This window comes from Barbus barbus (genome assembly GCF_936440315.1).
Source record: "Barbus barbus genome assembly, chromosome: 28".
NCBI classification, from domain to species: domain Eukaryota; kingdom Metazoa; phylum Chordata; class Actinopteri; order Cypriniformes; family Cyprinidae; genus Barbus; species Barbus barbus.
Window position 1 is genome coordinate 6,585,489 of NC_136756.1, and position 21,091 is coordinate 6,606,579.

A 21,091-nucleotide genomic window follows, 5' to 3' on the forward strand; every position below is an offset into this window, starting at 1 on the left:
TTTTTTTTTTTTATATGATGAGCCACTTGTTGAAGCAGATCACTGTGTCATGCATTGCCTTTAACAGCCCTCAATTTCACAGCTTCTGTATTACAGACGATTATTAGTAGCATATGGAGTGAACAGACACTCAGGCTTCTGTATGCTGCATTTTGTCTTTATTTATTACATGAACACTTTCTTTAGCTATTTGAAAAGGAATAGTATTTCTGTAGTGTGTTAGAGGATCATTGAAGTGTGTGTGTGTGTGTGTGTGTGTGTGGTATGTGAAAGTTGATTGAAATAATGTGAAAAGTTTATCAGGCAGAATGAAATGCTCTAAGAAGTGGAACTTTATGCATCTTTGGAAGGAACAAATGACACAATTTGTTAAATGAGAACTGGAAGTTGGTGCTTCATCCAAAGCATTTATTTTTAGCTTGTAGCTTTAAATTATATATATATACATACACTATATTGCCAAAAGTATTGGGTCACCCCCTTCTAATGTCTTTTTGAACCTTGCCTTATACACAAGAGTCTCTGTCATGTTAGAATAGAAAAGGGTCCTGTCCAAACTGTTGCTATAAAATTAGAAGCACGCAATTCCCTAGAGTATCATTATATGCTTTAACATTAAGATTTGTACTCATGGAAATTACTAAAGTAGTCAAACATGTTCATTAGAAGGGGGTGACCCAATACTTTTGGCAATATAGTGTGTATATATATATATATATATATATATATAACCCCCCAAAAAAATATATATATATTTTTGAAAATGTCACCTCTGATCCAGTACATTTTAAAACAGATTGACAAGCTTTTGTGGATATTATCATAGCTTTATGCATTTCACTACAGCACAGCTGGCTTTTAATGTTGGGTTCACTACATATTCTGTAATAAACAGTGCACACTTTTTACTATAAAAATATTTTCTTGCAGGAAAGCATTTGTTAAAAATCACAATTATATGAATGACATGTCAGTAACATTTGAATCCTCATGTCTTGTTTGTATTTCTTTTTTATGTTTTCATTTCAAGCTCATTTCATTTCACTGTTATCTATCAGAAATGTGTTTAATATAAAATGTTGGTTGAAATTTCAAATCTTAAGCAAAAATAAACATTGCAATGTTTTCACTCCAATTTTATTGTGGCAGTACTAACATATAAAACATTTGTTTTTAACATAAACAATCAAAAATCATTTTACAAATTTAATAAGGCGATTCCCAGTGAATCTGGTAACTACTCCCAGAGTTGTATTTTTAAATTAAATGACAGACTGTTAAAAACTGAAACATTTATAATGCTGCTAAACATGCAAACAAAACACAATTCACATACGTAGTGAAATCACCAAATAGTCAAAAAATCTCAAACCTCTAAAGAAACAAACAAAACAAACAAAAAAACATATACAAGCATTTTCCAGATGTTCAGTTAATTTGCATATTTTCTTTTTTATTATATCAGTTTTTAAAGGGCAATATGTGGCTCCCTATCGAAAGGGAACTCCTGTTGTGTCATCAAATTTCATTGATGACTGCTAATGGGAAAACTCCTGTTTACTCTTTTACTGAAGCCAGATTGGTTAACATTTGTGTGTGGGGGGGGTTGCACTTGCTATATAAATCAGCCCGAAGCGCCATTTCATCAGAATCCTCTCCTTCAGTGACGAGACCATCTCTTCGCTGACTCTATAAGAAGCTGAAGAAAGCTTACCTGCTCTACGCTGCCCTTCACCGCTCCCCCCGTCGAATCCAGCCATCGGCAGTGGACGATTTGCCCTGCGGCCATCCGGCGAGGAAAAGAGCAAATTTCTGAGCAAATTCAAAGTGCGTTGCTGCAAATGTCGCTTCACAAGTGTAGCTTGTGCAGAGATCCCCTGCATAATGCTGACAGGCACGACAAGTGCATCGAATGTCTGGGCGTTGCCCACGCAGAGGCTGCACTCACCGGGGCTTCGTGTCCTCACTGGATATGAACCTTGCTCACTTTCGCTCGCGGATTGCCTTTTTTCATGAGGGCAATCCTCCCTGCTCCGTTCCCCCATCTCCTCTCAGGAAAAAACAGCGGAAGTTCTCTCTCAGATGCGAGCGGTTCTGCGTCGGCCCAACGCCCATGCACTCCACTCTCCCTGCAGCGCCTCACACCGCCAGTGTGCTTCACACGGAAGGAGCAGCGCCCCTCGTCGGATGCGAGTGGCCTGGTTTCCTTCGGTGCGACGGAGGAGATAGCCGTTGACGAAACTATGTCCTTGACGGCATCTGACGCTGGGTTGTTCCGGCGAAGAGCCCGAAGCTCCCCGTCCATCGCAGTCTGCGCACCCTAGCGTGGACTCGGAGCTGATCCGCATCCTCTATCGTGCTGTGGAAGAGCTGGGCCTGGCATGGACGGCCCCGGATGAGCCCGCCCCCAGCCTCCTCGACGAGTGGTTCCTCAAAGATCGCCGTCAGCCTTCCCATCGACAGCGACCAACTCCCTTCATGCCAGAGGTCCACGAGGAGCTCACTAAAACCTGGCGAGCCCCCTATTCGGCATGTGTTAATCCTTGCGCTTCAGCAGTTCTCACCACTGTTGACAGCGCTGAGGAAAAAGGATATTGCAAGCTGCTCCCTCTCGAGGAGGCGATGGCTGCACATCTGCTTCCGCAGACGAGCCATGGACTGAAGACAACAACGCATCCTTCAAAGCCCTGCAGAATGACGTCAACGCTCGCCAACAGAGCCTATGCAGTGGCTGGCCAGGCCGGTTCAGCCCTGCATACTATGTCCATATTCCAAGTATTTCAGGCCAAACTTCTCCGTGATTTGGACGAGTCTGGCCAAGATCACGGCACATTCGCGGAGCTCCGAATGGCCATGGACTTGGCTCTGCATGCTGCCTTCCTTGATTCTCTGGTCTAGCCCAAAGGACTCTTCGGTCCAGCTGTGGATGGCTTCACAGGGCACTTCACCGAGGCAGAAGAAGACGTCGCAAGCACTGCGTCATTTCCTGCCCAAGCGTTCCAGCACAGAGACTGTTTCAAGCCGCCCCAAGCCAGCTTCCACTCAGCAGCCTGAGAAACCAGCGCAGCCTCAGCTCTCGCAAAAACCGGAGCCGGGGCTTCGACAGCGTTCCAGATCAGCAAAGATGAATCCCTTCTCCAAGCGTCAGGGCCCCCGCCCTTGCGTAACACTGGACCCTGGGCCTCAGAAGTCGTCCTGATCTGCGTGCAAAGAGGAAAAGGAGAGCGTTCATTCTCGCGGACGCCGGAATCCCCTCGAGTTAGCTCGCAGTTATTCCCCACCCCTTCGAATGTCTCTGAGAGGTGGAGATATTGTAACAGATCACGTCCTGTCATTGCATTGTGTGCCCCAAACTACCGCTGTGATAGCGGACCCACATACAATAAAGAGCAAATTTCCTCTCCCTACACTCACACATGTCAGTTCTTCCCCTGTCGGCAACAAATTGCCATTAATTAATAAAGCCTCTCGTGCATGTCTGTTCTCCCCCTTCAGGCAGTGAACAATCATTACTAAAGGCAAAATCACTCACGAGGGCCAGCTCCGCGCAAGGCGAGCTGCCCTCGATGAAAATATCCACAAATGTAATTTCTTCACCTGGGGGCGGCATTATGTCATTAATAAAAATAGAACCTGCTTGGAAGGCCATCCCAGGTATGTCGAGTTGGGTTCTAGAGACTATAGAACGAGGCTACTCACTCCAGTTTGCTCGCAGGCCAACTGCATTCCGCGGCGTGGTGCAGACCTTTGTGCAGGACTACGAATCTCACATTCTCCGAGCCAAGATATGCACAATGCTTGCAAAGGGTGCCGTGGAAACGCCCCCCTTAGCGGACAGCAAATCAGTCTTTTACAGCCGCTACTTCCTCGTTCCCAAAAAAGACGGTGGGCTCAGACCGATCCTTGATCTCAGACTTCTGAATGGAGCCCTCATGCGACGGCCGTTCAGAATGTTAACTCTGAAGCAGATCCTCGCGCAGATCCTCCTGTCTGTGGATCTGAAAGATGCTTACTTTCACATCCAAATAGTGCCCCGTCACAGACTGTTCTTGAGATTCGCGTTCGAGGGGATGGCCTATCAGAATACAGTCCTCTCGTTTAGTCTGTACCTGGCCTCCTGCACTTTTACGAAGTGCATAGCTCTTTCCCCTCTGAGACAGATGGGAGTCCACATATTGAACTACCTCGACGACTGGCTGGTGCTGGCCGACTCAGAACAGCAACTGATCGTTCACAGGTCGTTGTTGCTCGACCACCTGGAGCGCTTAGGGTTGAAAGCGCTTAGGGTTCGCGTCCCCTCAAAGCCTTCCAGAGGATGCTCGGCCTCATGGCCGCTGCCTCCTCAGTAATTCCTCTGGGCCTGCTGCATATGAGGCCCCTCCAATTTTGGCTAAAAGCTCACGTTCTGTCCCACGCCTGGCGCCTGGGCCATGCTCACATCAAGGTAGCCCACCGCTGCCTCAAAGCTGTGGCCCCTTGGACAACTTCTCGCCTGTTTCAGTCAGGCGTTCAATTTGGGACGACCTCCAGGAGGACCTCAGGCTGGGGTGCTCTGTATGAGGGAAATCCAGCATACGGCTCCAGGACGACCCTCGAGCGACGCCTGCATATCAACTGCCTCGAAATGATGGCTGTTTGTCTGGCCCTGAAGACCTTCCTGCCAGCCTTAAGAGGACATCATGTCCTGATCCGGTCGGACAACACAACAGTGGTAGCCTACATCAACCACCAAGGTGGCCTCAGGTCACGCCTCTTCACAGGATGACTCGAAGTCTAATGCGTTGGGCACAGAAGGATTTACTCTCGTTACGAGCGATTTATGTGCCGGGCAACCACATAAACCAAGGAGCGGACATGTTGTCAAGAGACAATGTAGCTCCAGGGGAATGGAGGCTACATCCTCAGACGGTTTAACTGATCTGGTCAGTCTTCGGCAAGGCAGAGGTCGACCTCTTTGCCTCCGAAGACAACTGTCACTGCTCAACCTATTTTTCGAAACAGCAGGATGCTCTGGCCCACGATTGGCCCAACACCCGCCTGTACGCATTCCCTCCGATCGCCCTGCTACCTCAGGTTATCAGGCAGATCAGAGAAACTAAGTGCTCTCTCCCTCTCCTTGAACCAAGTCTGGTTCCCAGAGATGATCCAGCTGCTGACGGCAGCACCGTGGTCGATTCCACTGAGGAGAGATCTTCTCTCACAAGCGCAAGGCAAGATTTGGCATCCCCAGCCGGAACTGTGGAGCCTTCATGTCTGGCCGCTCGACGGGAGGTTGATCGACTCCCAACTTGCCATGCCCAGTCCGGTACTTTGGGCGTTCTAAGTCATTTAGACAGTCCGAACAGCTCTTTGTGTGCTTTGGAGGCCGCTCTAAGGGGCTGCCGGTCCCAAAGCAAAGGCTATCCCATTGGATAGTAGAGGCTATCGCCCTGGTCTATACCTCAGCGTGCGTACAGTGCCCTATAGGTGTGAGGGCCCACTCCACGGAATGGCCTCTCCCTGGGCGTGGTCCAACGGAATCACTATTGGGGAGATTTGTGCGGCTGCCGGATGGTTGTCGCCGTCGACCTTAATTAGATTCTACAGTTTGGACATCCCTGCCCTGCAGGATGGTGTTATCAGCTTAGTCCTCTTTTTCCCTTTGGGTGGACAAGGCTTATGATAAGCAGACCTTAGATACTTCTCAGGTCTCTTATAGCTTGGACTCGTGGGGCCCACTCTGAGTGTGCCTGAGCTGAGCTCACGGAGCAGGCTTAGTTTTGCTACTGCTTATAGCACGGCGCTACTGGATATACTCCCCATTAGCAGTCGTCAATGAAATCTGAAGACGCAACGGGAGTTCCCTTTCAATAGGGAATACTCTGGTTACTCACGTAACCTCGGTTCCCTGGCCGTGCTGTAGCTGCATGCGAATCGATGGCTGTCGCTTCAGTCGTTGATTCTAATGAAATGGCGCTTCGGGCTGACTTATATAGCAACCCCCCCCCCCTTTTGTCGGGCTCAATCACCATTGGTTATAAACATAAACATTTTTTTTTTTTTTTTTTTTGCATAGTGACATTATTGTCATGATAATTCCTAAGTCACTGTAATGCATCTGGATGTTTTCATTTGAGCTTGTTTGTAATTCTCATTCTCAGTGATGATCTTCATTATACTGAGCAATCAAAAACATTCTCTCCGCAAGCAATGTTTTTGTTTTTAATCAGAAACACTGCGAAGATGTAGAAATACTGCACATTTTTTTTTCTTTTCACAATGTTAAATTAGCCTAATTCTCTTAATACTAATAATGCAAATTAATATTAAGCAATATATATATATATATATATATATATATATTAGGGTTTTTTTGTTTTGTTTTTTGGGTACATTATAACCCTGATATGGTGTTTTTTAAAGGCTTTGTAAGAATTCACCAGAAACGTTAATTACTAATGAACATTTGAAAACATGACAATTGCGTTGTTCAGTCAACAAATGCTGGAATAAAAAAAAAAAAAAAAAAAAAAATTCAATTTCTATCAGTGTTCAGTTTTGTATGTGTGTAGGCAAATAAAATCACAGTTCTACCAAACATATAACAAAGGAATCAGTTAAATTTGTCTCGGTGTCCCATCATGCAACAGAATAGCAAGGCTACAAAAACAATAAACACAAATTCCAGTGCATGACATTTCTGAATGCTATATGAAATATGTTCACCCTCTGGCCAATTAAAATGAGTTTGGACATCTATATTTTGCCACACTACCATATATGATAAGAGATGTTCAGGTTAATGGGCAAATTCAATCAACCCGAAGCTCAGGCTTCCTCTAGCAGATCGATTGAATGTGGCCTCTGCTTCTCTGCTTTCATTGGTCATGATAACACACATTAAAGCACAAAGCATGACTATCTATTATTTACACTTTGCACATATGTGATGATTTTATTATAATGAGACCCACGACATTGACAGCAGCATCAGAACAAAGCATCAGTGTTGTATCTCTATTATTGGCTGCTTCATGAATCTATCAATAAATATGACTCAACCCTGAGCTGAGCCCAGAGAAACCTGAACGCAACACAATAGAATAAAGGCTTCATGTCCTTTTCATAGTCCTATATGATCATATACTGTACAAGTAAGACTTAGATGAGCTAGCTGAATACACGAGGTCAGACACGTGAGAGATGAGAATGACGTTTTCTTGTCTCAGTATTTACATATGTTATACATGCAGAAGTGAGGAACTCAAAGAGAACTAGTCTGTGTTTTAATGTACACATCTACTTTCAGTTTATGTGGATGTTTTCACTACCGGAGAAAAGTTTGGACACACCTTTTTAATGTTAATCACAATTAATTAGTCATTAAAACTATGAAAGAGCGCAAATGGAAGTGTAGAAATTACATAGTGACAAAATAACATGGCATTAAATAAAAACAAATCAAATTGAAATCAAATTAAAATTTTCGGTCACACTTTATATTAATTGGCCTTAACTACTTTAGTGGTATGGGCCTACCCATACCACCAAACTTTTCCCTAACCTTATCCATATCCCACCTCAATAGCAGCAAAAGTGTTTTGCAATACAATATGAACACAATAAGTACATTGTACTTATTTTTTGATGCAAGTACATAGGGTGCGTTAAGGTGTAAGGCAGGGGTGGGGAACGTTGATCCTGGAGGGCCGGTGTCCCTGCAGAGTTTAGCTTCAACCCTAATCAAACACACCTGAACCAGCTAATCAAGGTCTTCAGGATGTAGTTAGTTTTTTTTTTTTTTTCAGGGTTGGAACTAAACTCTGCAAGAGAGTGGCCCTCCAGGATCAACGTTCCCCATCCCTGGTGTAAGGGATGGGTAAACAGTGTAATTATAAATATAATTACAGAAATTAATTACAAATGTAATTGCATATAGGTTTTTTTTATTTTTTAAAGTACAATGTAAAAACATGTATGTACACAATAAGTGCATTGTATCAAATGATTCATTTAAATGTAAGTACACAGTAGTTAAGGCCACCTAATATAAAGTGGGACCAAATTTTCTGTTACTATTTATCCATAAGACATTAGATCAAAATTAAATTGTTTAAAATTAATCAAATATTACATCCCACTTTAAGTGTTTCTAACTATTACTTAAAATAAGTAATACATTAATTAATCAATTAAAGATGTACTTATTGTGTTAATGTTGTTTAGCAAAAAACTTTGTAATTATAGATATAATTACAGAAAATTACATGCAGGTATTTTTAAAATTAAAGTGTAATGAAAAAACATGTATGTATAAAATAATTGGATTTTATTACATGCCTGAATAAATGTTTAGTACATAGTAATTGAATAAACTTAATATAATTTAATATATTTTTTTGGAGGGAGAGGTTAAATATTAATACTAATGAAATAACAGTATGAATTAATGTTAATAAATCTATATGAATTTATGTTAATTACATGCATACAAATTTATGACAAATCTTGACATAAATTCAGTTAACCGTGTCCAAGGTTTTGACTGGTAGTGTATACAAAATAATCTTTAAAAAAAAAATGTATTCATGATATATCAGATCTATTAATTTACATTGATATGTATGCAGTATGATGTGTATGCAGTATGATTCTGATTTGATGATGCACACTTTGTAATGGTGAATAAATATGAGCCTGTATGAATATCAACCACACGAGCCACATATAACATACAATAGCAATCAAATATTTACTTTGTGGTATCATAGCTGTATAAATGCCTGTATTCTAATATGCATATTCGTTTTGTTTTATTTTTTTTTATCAAAAAATAAAGATCCTTCAGTATTTGACATTCGTTCCTGAGAGCGCCACCTGCTGTTAGACAGTAAATGTCAGTGATCTGGGTTTATGTTGAACTGGATTCAAACTACAACTCTGTTGAGCATGATGCATTGACAGAAATGTGTCATTAGCCCTTTTGCTATCACCTCAGCAACAGATGTGATGTCACATCAGATTTGCATCACAAGTAGCCGTGTTAATTTGATTAGTTAATGTGCTGCGTTGTGAGCCAACCAGTCCGGAAGACATCTGTCTCATCCTGGACCTCTGAAGGAAACGCAAATGTAATCAGGTCATGTACTAGCTTTGATTTAATTAAATACATAAAAAGAGTAAATGGAGCAAGTCTTCACAGGTTCTTCAGGTTTGGCATTATGCAAAACACCAGTGTTGAAAATGCAGTATGGTAGTGCAAGGACCTGCATGGGTATATAACTAAAAATTAAAAACAAAAAAACATGATATCCAAAGAGAAGCTAAGTCGGGGAAAAAACACATTCTCACGATTAAATCAATTCAATCAAAAAAATCAAACTGTGTTCTGCATGAATGACTGAAACCCTTCACTGATTACTGAAAAAAAAATATGGAAGCTTTTTTCCCTCCACAGAATTAAAATAATAAATAAATAAAGGTATTTATAACTTGCAATTTAGAGTTTTTTCTCAGAATTTGTAATTTACATTTAGCTATTTTATTGTATTTTTTTCCACAAACAAATAAACAAAAATGAAAAAGGCAAGTCTGACTTCTCACAATTTGTGAGTATATATCTCAAAATTCAGACTCTTTCCTCAAATGTGTGAGTTTATATCCCACAATTCAGACTCTCCTCAAATTTGTGAGTTTATATCTCACAATTCAGACTCTTTCCTCAAATTTGTGTTTATATCTCACAATTCAGACTCTTTCCTCAAATTTGTGTTTATATCTCACAATTCAGACTCTCCTCAAATTTGTGTTTATATCTCACAATTCAGACTCTCCTCAAATTTGTGTTTATATCTCACAATTCAGACTCTCCTCAAATTTGTGTTTATATCTCACAATTCAGACTCTCCTCAAATTTGTGTTTATATCTCACAATTCAGACTCTCCTCAAATTTGTGTTTATATCTCACAATTCAGACTCTCCTCAAATTTGTGTTTATATCTCACAATTCAGACTCTCCTCAAATTTGTGTTTATATCTCACAATTCAGACTCTCCTCAAATTTGTGTTTATATCTCACAATTCAGACTCTTTCCTCAAATTTGTGTTTATATCTCACAATTCAGACTCTCCTCAAATTTGTGTTTATATCTCACAATTCAGACTCTCCTCAAATTTGTGTTTATATCTCACAATTCAGACTCTCCTCAAATTTGTGTTTATATCTCACAATTCAGACTCTCCTCAAATTTGTGTTTATATCTCACAATTCAGACTCTCCTCAAATTTGTGTTTATATCTCACAATTCAGACTCTCTTCAAATTTGTGTTTATATCTCACAATTCAGACTCTCTTCAAATTTGTGTTTATATCTCACAATTCAGACTCTCCTCAAATTTGTGTTTATATCTCACAATTCAGACTCTCCTCAAATTTGTGTTTATATCTCACAATTCAGACTCTCTTCAAATTTGTGTTTATATCTCACAATTCAGACTCTTTCCTCAAATTTGTGTTTATATCTCACAATTCAGACTCTCCTCAAATTTTTGTTTATATCTCACAATTCAGACTCTCCTGAAATTTGTGTTTATATCTCACAATTCAGACTCTCCTCAAATTTGTGTTTATATCTCACAATTCAGACTCTCTTCAAATTTGTGTTTATATCTCACAATTCAGACTCTCTTCAAATTTGTGTTTATATCTCACAATTCAGACTCTCTTCAAATTTGTGTTTATATCTCACAATTCAGACTCTTTCCTCAAATTTGTGTTTATATCTCACAATTCAGACTCTCCTCAAATTTTTGTTTATATCTCACAATTCAGACTCTCCTGAAATTTGTGTTTATATCTCACAATTCAGACTCTCCTCAAATTTTTGTTTATATCTCACAATTCAGACTCTCCTCAAATTTTTGTTTATATCTAACAATTTAGCCTCTTTTCCTCAAATTTGTGATATTATATCTAACAATTTAGCCTCTTTTCCTCAAATTTGTGATATTATATCTAACAATTTAGTCTCTTTTCCTCAAATTTGCGAGTTTATATTTCACAATTTAGACACTTTTCCGGGGGAAGTCGTGGCCTAATGGTTAGAGAGTCGGACTCGTAATCGAAAGGTTGCGAGTTCGAGCCCCGGCCGGCAGGAATTGTAGGTGGGGGGAGGGAATGTCCAGCGCTCTCTCCACCCTCAATACCACGACTGAGGTGCCCTTGAGCAAGGCACCGAACCCCCAATTGCTCCCCGGGCGCTGCAGCATGGCTGCCCACTGCTCCGGGTGTGTGTTCACGGTGTGTGTGTGTGTGTGTGTGTGTGTGTGGATTTGTTCACTACTCACTGCTGTGTGTGTGCACTTGGATGGGTTAAACGCAGAGCACCAATTTCGAGTATGGGTCACCATACTTGACAATACGTCACGACTTTTTTTTTTTTTTTTTTTTAAATTGGTTAGTATGCATCTTGTAATTAAGACATTTTTTCTCAAATTTGTGAGTATATATCGGGCAATTCTGAAATCAGAATTATGAGATATGAACTCAGAATTCTGAGAAAAAAAAAGTCAGAAAAGGTAAAAAGTTGCAATTACCCTTTTATTAATTTTATCCTGTGGCGGAAACAAGCTTCCATACAAAACAGCCTGCATTTACCAATAAATAATAATAATAATAAAATGTATAAAGAAAAGCCAGTTGTGCAAATGAAATGTAGTTTTCCATTGTTTGGGCCAAATGGACATAGTTTGTAAATCCAATTTTATTAGCTGCACTTTCATTGTTTGAATACGTTCAATCGTTTGACTTCCACAAAATGGTATTGAGACAACACTTATGTTTTTTTGTTGTTGTTTTTTTTATATATATGTGAAATATTTGGATTTGTGGCGGTTTCATGCATCTTTTTTATGTATTTTGTGTTTATGGATGTTGTGTGATTGCAGTGATCAGTTAAGAGCCTCTCAAATGTACTAGCAACCTGCTATTACATCTGCTCAAGACATCTGAAAATCTGAAAAAGAAAAAATGTTTTATACTTTGTGCTATTCTATATAAAAACACAGCACAGCATTTTAAGGTAAATTGTTGGTGATAATAAAAATATTTCACTTCTATACCACCTACTTTTAGTGTAAATCAGTTTAAATAACATAAGCTTTTTTTGCTGAAATATATAAGTAACTGTAAGCGTCACATAAAAATGTATAAAATTTTAAAAACAGGATATTAAGTTTTTAGCATGTATAGCTTGCCCTCTCTCTCATATCTGTGTTGCTCTGCGAGAGGCAAAGATTTATTCCAATACAGTGTTATGAGGTCAGAATCTGCTCATCTTAATAGCTGTGATTTGATTTTTAAGAAAATAAGTCTTGATTTAGGGAAGCGGGTCTGAGCTCATTACCTGTCTGTGCCTCTTCTACATTTGACGTGCATCATTTGTGTTGTTATGGAGGTTGACTGAGTCAAAGACATCAACTCATTTGAAATGAACTCTTCATATGTGTTTATACAGGATTTCACACTCAAACCGGCATCAGGGTCCACAATTAACTTTGACAAGCATCAAATGTAAATGAAAATTGGCTTTGGTGGATAAGTAAACAGTTTTACAGGCCAGTTAACCTAACTCGTTTAAACAGTGACCCTTGCTGATTATAGGTGAATCAAATCAAAGAGATACTGTTCAAATAGTCTACAAAAGAAAAAAAATTGCATCTTATGACAACTTAAACGTCAGGACTGTATATAGAGAGAAAGGGGGCTTATTAATAGTCATAGGACAACAAAACAAAGAAAAACCTGTAAAATAAAATCACTCACCATTGAAACGTAGGACAAAAAGTTCATTTTGGACCCTGACTGACACTCTGTTTTAAGTTTATGACAACAGGCAGATGAAATGAATGAAGATATTGAAAAAGCATCCATCATCATTGTTGAAATGTATGATGTTCCAATGCATTTCTACCAAAGCTGTGCATGTCATACAGCTTTAATGAAGCATTTAAAGGCCCTTGCTGCTGTCCGCTGTCTAACGTTATGGCTAAAACACTAGACAACTACAGCGCAACCGCTAGGAAACTGCCTCCATTACTGCTATGAGAACGTATAGGCGTGATCCACAAAAGATGTGAATGAATAAACCATGTGATGTAGGAGAGCAAACCTGTCCTGTCCATTATATTCCCGCCCCCCGTTCCCTGTATTTCCCGCCGAGCCTCAGTCGCCCCAAAGCTGCTCCATCATGAGTTCCAGTTTGCAGAGGAACCAGCGGCGCAGGGGGCAGTAGTACTCGTAATGGAACTGCTCAAACTCGGGTGTCTGTCGGATGTCATGCAAGAACGAGATGTCCAGGTCCGACTCCAGCAGCACGAGCAGCAGGGGCAGCAGAATCATGAGGAGACCCGTGGCCATCACCACCAGACGGGCGGCACTGCGCAGACACGCCTGCATCTGCTGCCGTCCACTCGACGGGCTGCACAGCGACTGACCCAACGCCTCTCTGGCCACTTCCCTCTCCCTCTCCCTCTCGACCTGGAGCTCCAGTTGCATCTCTGGGTCGGCATGCAGCTCCTTCAGCAGGCGCACGGGACTCTGGAACAGCAGGTCTAGCCCACCCTGGCTCTCCTCCACCGGTGTGGGCACCATGCTGGCACATGGGCTGTATGCTGTGTCAGATATGGTGAGAGCCGAGCACGCTTCATCTTCATGGTCTACGTGTATCTCTCTCCTTTCCTCATACGCTCTCATCCTGTTGGCCACCTCATCTTCACGTCTGTCCTGAACGTGGTTTTCCCTCTCCTCCATCTCCGCCTCCTCAGGAGTGACCGATGGTTTCAGTGGAGACAGATGAACTGAGTCTTTCAAAGCCAAGAGTCCTGCAGAGTGAACAACTGCTTGTGTTAATCACTGAAAGTTCACCCTTAAAGGGACAGTTTGCCCCAAAATGAAAATTCTGTCATCATTTTTTTCATATTTTGAAGAATGTGGGTGACCAAACAGTTGCTGGTCCACACTGACTTCCACAGAATGGAAACAAATACTATGGAAGTCAATGGGGACCATCAAGTGTTTGGTCACCCTAATTCTTTAAAATACGTTCTGAGTAAATGATGACAGAATGGGTGAACTTTAAAGGTGCCATAGAAAGCATTGATACAGTATTTTAAATTGTTCTCTGATATCTACACAGAAGGTATGTGGCTTAGGTAAGGGCAAAAAATCTCCAGAAAACGATTTTACATGTCCATTTACAACCCTAGGATTTCTCCCTAGAATGAAACGGTCTGTTATTGGCTTATTTGGCAGGGTCATGAATAATAATGAGCTCTGCTCTGATTGGCTGTTTCACAGTGCTGCTCAATGTTGAGCTCTGCTCTGATTGGCTGTTTCACAGTACGGCTCTTCAGCAAGAAGGAAGCACAGGGAGGAAAATATATATTTAAATACTTTCTCTCGCAGTTATATCGTCGGGTAATTATACTGTATATAAAACGCAGGCATCAGGGAGCGGGCATCAGTAATACTGATACTAAGAATACTAATGATTAGTAAGAATATTCGTCATAATATTAATAAGGACATTTTTGCATTAAAAACCAGTAAAATTAAATCCCAAAACCTTTAGAATATAACTGGTTTGGCACAAAACAATTCACTTGTTTTAGTAGTTTTTACTCTTTATATTTTCAGATTTTCATTTAAATTTTTTGTCATTTAACTGTGTGATTTTGTCATTTGTATTCATTTTTGTTTATTAAAAATATGTCTATATAGTTTTGTTTCAGTTCATTTCTATTGATATCATTAATGCAACTAGCTGAAATAAATAAAAAAATCTTAACTTTAATAATTATTAACTTTTATTTCAAGTTATGAAATGTTATAGAGAGAGAGAGAGAATTCAATAAAATACTTTAAAGAAATGATCTAAATATTTCACATCTATTGCTCTTCTCGTGTATATGTTGTTTGTGTGTTTATCCAGCAGTTGAGAGGCATGGCTGTAGCCTGTTCTTTGGACAAGTCCGGTCTAAATATAGACCCAGCTGCCTGACTAGTGTGGATTAAGACGAGTCTCCCAGCTAAGTTGTCCGTGACGTCGATGCTTCTCCATGCAACTATTCTCTAACACACACAGAGCTCTGCACTGTCCTCTGACCTAACCATCCTCTCATTTCACTATGACATTTAACATACTGTCGAAAAATAATGCACATCTCTTCAGATAAAAACTGGATTGTTGGATGAAAAGCATTCATTAATTGTTCCCTCATTGACAGGATGTACCAGATTTCAAGGCATCAGCACTGACAGCCGCTTAACAGTTCCTGAAATGTAATATTAGTCAAACTAATTGGATAATCATGAGTTATCTATCGAACAGCTTACACAGAAACACACTTAAGGCAAAGAGAAGATGTCACCATAGCGACACATAAAGAGCCATTTAACCCAGGAGGAGGAAACAGTCGTCACTAGCAACAGACCAGCATGGCTACCATGGCAACAGTTAGATGCAACAATAACTAAATCTGAGGCAGATTCTTCTAAAGAATGTGAAAGACATAAATGAAAAAGAAAAGAGAAAAATGTCATTTGACACAAAAGTTGACATCCTATTATGTGTCATCAAAGCAAAGTATAAAGTAAAAAATTTTTTTCTTCATTTTCTGAATAAAACTTCATTGTCTGTGCAACAATCACAACAAATTAAATAAAAGTTAATGCCTCTTAAGTATTTTATTTGAAACTACAACTATGTTAATTCATTTACCACTTCTGTTTGGTAAAGCCACAGTTATCCTTTCATTTTATCACCAAATCACTCATAGTTCATTTTATCACTCAAATCACTCATAGTCATCTCCATTTAAAATAAATAAATACATAATAATAATAATAATAATAGTACACATAGTTTGTCTTTTGATTAAAAATAAATATAAAAATAAATAAATAAAAATTAGTCATTATTTCATGTCACATTCACTCAATTTTACAAATTTTACTAATTTTAGATGCTGAAAATAACATTTTAGTTCATAAGAACATGCAAAAAGTACGGAAGCGTATTGCATTCACTTGAGGAAAAAAAATCTACTCTGTTTTTCTGAATTAACGACTTAATTATCTCAGAATCACGAGATAATTAAGTCATTAATTCAGAAAAACAGAGCAAAAACTTTTTTTTTTATGAAAAATGATCTCGTAATTCTGAGATAATTAAGTCATTAATTCAGAAAAACAGAGCAAAAACTTTTTTTAATGAAAAATTATCTCGTAATTCTGAGATAATTAAGTCATTAATTCAGAAAAACAGAGCAAAAACTTTTTTTTCATGAAAAATTATCTCGTAATTCTGACATAATTAACTCGTTAATTCAGAAAAACAGAGTAGATTTTTTTTTCCTCAAGTGAATGCAATACGCTTCCGTAAAAAAGAAACCAAATATTAAGACATTTATAAATTGAAATGTATCATCATTTATAAAAAAAATTTAATCTGTCCTTGTTTTGAAAACCTGAGCTCCTGAGCTAATAATTTAATGACTACACTATTTTACTACAATGTTGTGGTTTAGTAATTAATTCTGTTTCAGTGTTATGGAAAGAACATACTGGCTACAGTCAACTGTTACATTCTTCAAAATATCTTATTTTTTCCTCAACAGAAGAGTTTCATACGGGTTTGGAATGAGTAAATGATGACAGAATTATCATTTTTGAAAATTAATTATCTTAAGATGTTTACGTAGTGTTTAATTTTGTCAGTTATTTCATTGTTAAGCTACCCCCATTGGAGTCGAATGTTTTCTGCTGCCTTATAAGAAGAGTTCAACCAAAAATAATTTACTCATCCTCATGTCATTCCAAACCTGCATGACTTACTTATTTCTGCAGAACATAAAGAAGATATTTTGAAGAATGTTGGTACAAAAATATAAAATTTGTCCATTTTCAAAACAACTAATTTTTTCCAACTTTGGAGCGACATGAGTAAGTAAAGGGTGACAAAATGTTCATTTTGGCATGAGTTTTCAGATTGACGTAAAATTGCTATTCAATGAAGAAAGGAAGTCGAAATGATCTAGTCCATCTGTACAATCACTGCTATCGGATGCTAGCATTGGTAAATCATGATTTCAGCAGGATTCGGGAAGCTTCCGTACCGGTTCCTGAGATGCGGTCTCCGTGGCTGAGCAGCCGCACGTAGACGCCTCGCGCCGTGTAGTTGGCCATGCGGAGCTGCAGGTTGTGACGTGTGGTGATCTTCACCTGACAGCGCATGGCATCTCCTCGCTCCTCCAAACATTCATCCAGAACCTCATCTACATCCGCCTCCCTTAGACCTTCCTCACAACCCACCACACGCTCCCCCTGCTCTCCAAGAACCTCCATATCAACACCTCGCTCACAGCTCCTGCTGACTTTAATGATGTCGAACACTGTCCCTGACTCTTCTGGATGGGTTAAGGCTCATAGGAGCCTTTACTTCACCGGATAGCGGACATGTGAACAAAGTCGGGGCATTAGGGGCCGGATCAGCCCAAATGCAGGATGAGCTATTTATACAGCATCAGTCATAGCACAAGGCTTTGCTAATCACAGCGGCTGATTATGGTAAAAAGATCCAGTCCGCAGTACAACAGCCAGCAGACATCACACGTATCTGGAACAACCTCTGACTCCTTTTATTATTTTATTAATACTTCATGACCAGATATTAAAGGGATAACAGAGCAGAATAATGTTCCCCTCCACTGGAGCTCACAAATCTCATTTTGTGTTCAACTAAAGGAATACTAGGTTTAGTACGAGTTAAGCTCAGTTGATAGTATTTTAAGCATAATGTGGATTACCACAAACATTTTCAACTTGTCCCTTCTTTTCTTTAAAAAACAAAGGCAAAACTGAGTTTATAATGAGACACTTCCATGTGAAAAATAAGTGCAGTTCAGTACTTGTTACAGAAATAATGTACTTTAAAATAATATACTTTAGTGAGAACTCAGATTAATGATTTTGGACACTTACATGCTCATTATTTGCAATTGTATTATAGTTTATTAAATGCAAGTAGTTGAACTCAACAGTGCTTTTTTGATATACATAAATAGGGCTTAAGTACATCTTTATATTTAATTTAAGTGCTGAATGTACTCTCAAGCCATTATTGTAAATTAAAATATACTTTATTAATGTCATTGCTATTGAAACTTGATTGTCATTTATTTATGCAATTATTAAATATTTGTAATGAGGTTGCAATTTAGTATATTTTAAATATATTAAATATTTGAATAACACACCACAGTTAAAGTTATAATTAAGTATTTTACATGTACTTTACAATGTCAGTCAACTATTATAAAAAGTATACATACTTAAAGCACAACAGTAGTTTATTAAAACAACACTTTAAAAAGTACTTCTAAAGAAAAACCTTAAATTTGATATTAATTCAAAGCTCACGTTTTTAAGGGTACTTAAGTGTGTTAAGAAACGGCCATGAAAGTGTCTCTCTTCAAATACATAAATAAAACATTATATTATCTGCAAGTAAGGTTTCTTTAATTTTACCCCCATCTTTAATCACTTACCCCCATGTCGTTCCAAATCCATAAAAGCTTTGTTCAAGCACAATTTAAGTGAATAACACTGTCAAGGCCCAGAAAAGTATGAAAGACATCGTCAGAATAATCCATCTGCCATCAGTGGTTCAATCTGAATTTAATGTAGCGACGAGAACACTTTTGTGTCAGACGCACCACACGGATATGCTCTCTACGCTTTGATTTGAATGAAAACAGCATATCTGTGTGATGCGGCCGACACAGATCAGTGCACACTATTTGCGTCCAGAGGATATTCTCCAAAATGGCGCTACGCTGACACAGAGGGGACGAATTGTTGAATAAAGTCATTATTCTTATTTTCTTTGTGTACAAAAAGTTTTCTCGTCACTTCATAAAGTTCAGATTGAACCACTGATGGCAGATGTTGACAATGTTTTCTGTGCCTTGACAGAGTTAATTGTTTGGCAGTCAATGGGACAGTCACAAGCCTCCCGGTTTTCATCCAAAATATCTTAAACTGTGTTCCGAGGACGAACAAAGCTTTTACGGGTTTGGAACGACATGGGGGTAAGTGATTAATGACAAGATTTTCATTTTGGGGTGGAGTATCCCTTTAAGGCATGTCTGGAAAGATTGGAACGAGATGAAGCGATCTAAATAGACTGTGTTATTTGGAACGCCACTGTAATATCTAAGAGGTGAGCCAACAAATGGTTCATTTTAATCAAAAGCCATGTTGATATCACGTGCTAGAGTTGTAAATTTCCACTCTAAAAAGCCAGAAGCTTCTTTAGCATTATGCTGAAAGATTCATCGCACCAAAGAGAAGCCAGATTTTCAAGTATGAGTCACTGTTCTCCAGGGTGGACACCGAACAGCTCAATCCCAGTGATTCGGTGCTGCACAAAAACACCAAACATTATACCAAAACAATGAAATGGAAAAAGAAATCAAATTTACATGACGAGTAGGTAAATAGATTTATAGTGCATTCGATCACGTTTTAGCAAGTTTAAAATTGGTAAAATAAACTAGTTGATCAATGATCATAATTTTAATGGTAAAAGACTAAAAATGTAAAACTGCTACTGTAAAAATGTTTACTCACTATTAACTAGATGCATATTAGCATGCATATTAATAGCATATTAACTGTTCTTATAAAGCACAATACCTTATTCTGCATGACCATATTTTAGATTACTTAAACTCTACCTCATACTTAAACTTAACAACTACCTTACTAACTATTAATAAGCAGCAAATTAGGAGTTTGTTCAAATTTAATAGTGAATATGTGTTCCCTATTCTAAAAACCTGTATATATAAGGGGGAAAATGTAATTGATCGAATGAGACATTTAATGTAATTTAGTAAAATACACAAATTTCTAAAGTTTGGAAATGAACAATAACAAGACATCTTATAATTTACAGAAAAAAACAACAACATTAATTGACATTCCCAGAATTCCCTGTGTGCTTCTCTCTTAATTTTATTTATTCCTTGAAATAACGTTTCTTCTTAATGTTTATAACGTCATATGTGTAACCTTAATGGTTTTGTATTTACTGTGCACATTTTATATATTAGTATTGCGGAAAAGCTTGTGATAAACTTTTATTCATCATGTGAGTTTGTCTTTACCAACTGTTTTTAAGGTGGTTGTCAGTAAAAAGTTAAAAACTGATTGTAGTACTTCAGTAGGTTGGTGGAATACTATTAGATCAGTTAATCAAATATGCATTTTTACAGTAAATATAAGACCCAGTCTACCAAATTTAAAATGTTGCTACCTTATTTTTATGGTAAAGTTCTAGCTTCCACAGCTGCCGGATTTTAACAGTAAATTTCACAACTTGTATAGTGTAGCAGTGATGTCTGTTTTAGCAAGCACATTGTTTTCAAACAGGATGAACAGAGAACTTCTGAGAAGGGCCAGTGTGACATTCAGTCTTAAAAAGCTTGTCCTGTCCTCTGGTAACTGGATCTGTGAAGGGCTTAGCATTGATGAACCAGCCTCAGATCTCCTCACACGGACACCACGGCTTCATCACATGACTAGACACCTTCATGAAACGCTCTAGTTCACTCCACCTGAATTACTCCGGTTTAAACAGCTAATTGATTCAGTGTACAGACTTCATTAAACCAGCATCTTCAATCTTGTGTATTGTGTGTCATTGCTTTAACACACACCTCCGACAGCTCAAGCCCAGGCAGGCCTTGTATTAATCACTGCTAACATGCCGTCTGCTGGGAGATTCACAAGTATTTTTAAAGCTCAGATACCAGCATCTCATCAGCTCAATCCTAACAGATCCCCGGAGAACTGAGGGTGTTATACCTGGCGACACTGTCTGTTTTAAAGGTGCACTAGGTCGTTTTTCATGCAAAATATACACACGATACAAAGGTCATACTTACTGGGATCACTGGTGTCATTACTGATGTCATTGTTGAAATATACTAATCACAGGCATATTTATCACCCAGGATCAATTTATTCTGTGACCAAAAGTATTGTGT

The 21,091-nt window shown here is 38.8% G+C and overlaps 1 protein-coding gene across 1 annotated transcript in view; it reads right to left on the reverse strand.

Moving 5' to 3' along the window:
* Positions 1 to 11,907: 11,907 nt before the first annotated feature.
* The window catches only part of LOC306848749 (FERM domain-containing protein 3-like), a gene marked incomplete at its 5' end in the record, with an annotated part of 48,794 nt that continues 39,610 nt past the window's right edge, over positions 11,908 to 21,091 (reverse strand). The window contains one exon of the mRNA XM_079383491.1: positions 11,908 to 13,861. Coding sequence (XP_079239617.1) covers positions 13,203 to 13,861 — 659 coding nt within the window. The 3' untranslated portion in view covers positions 11,908 to 13,202. The remainder of the gene's footprint in view (positions 13,862 to 21,091) is intronic.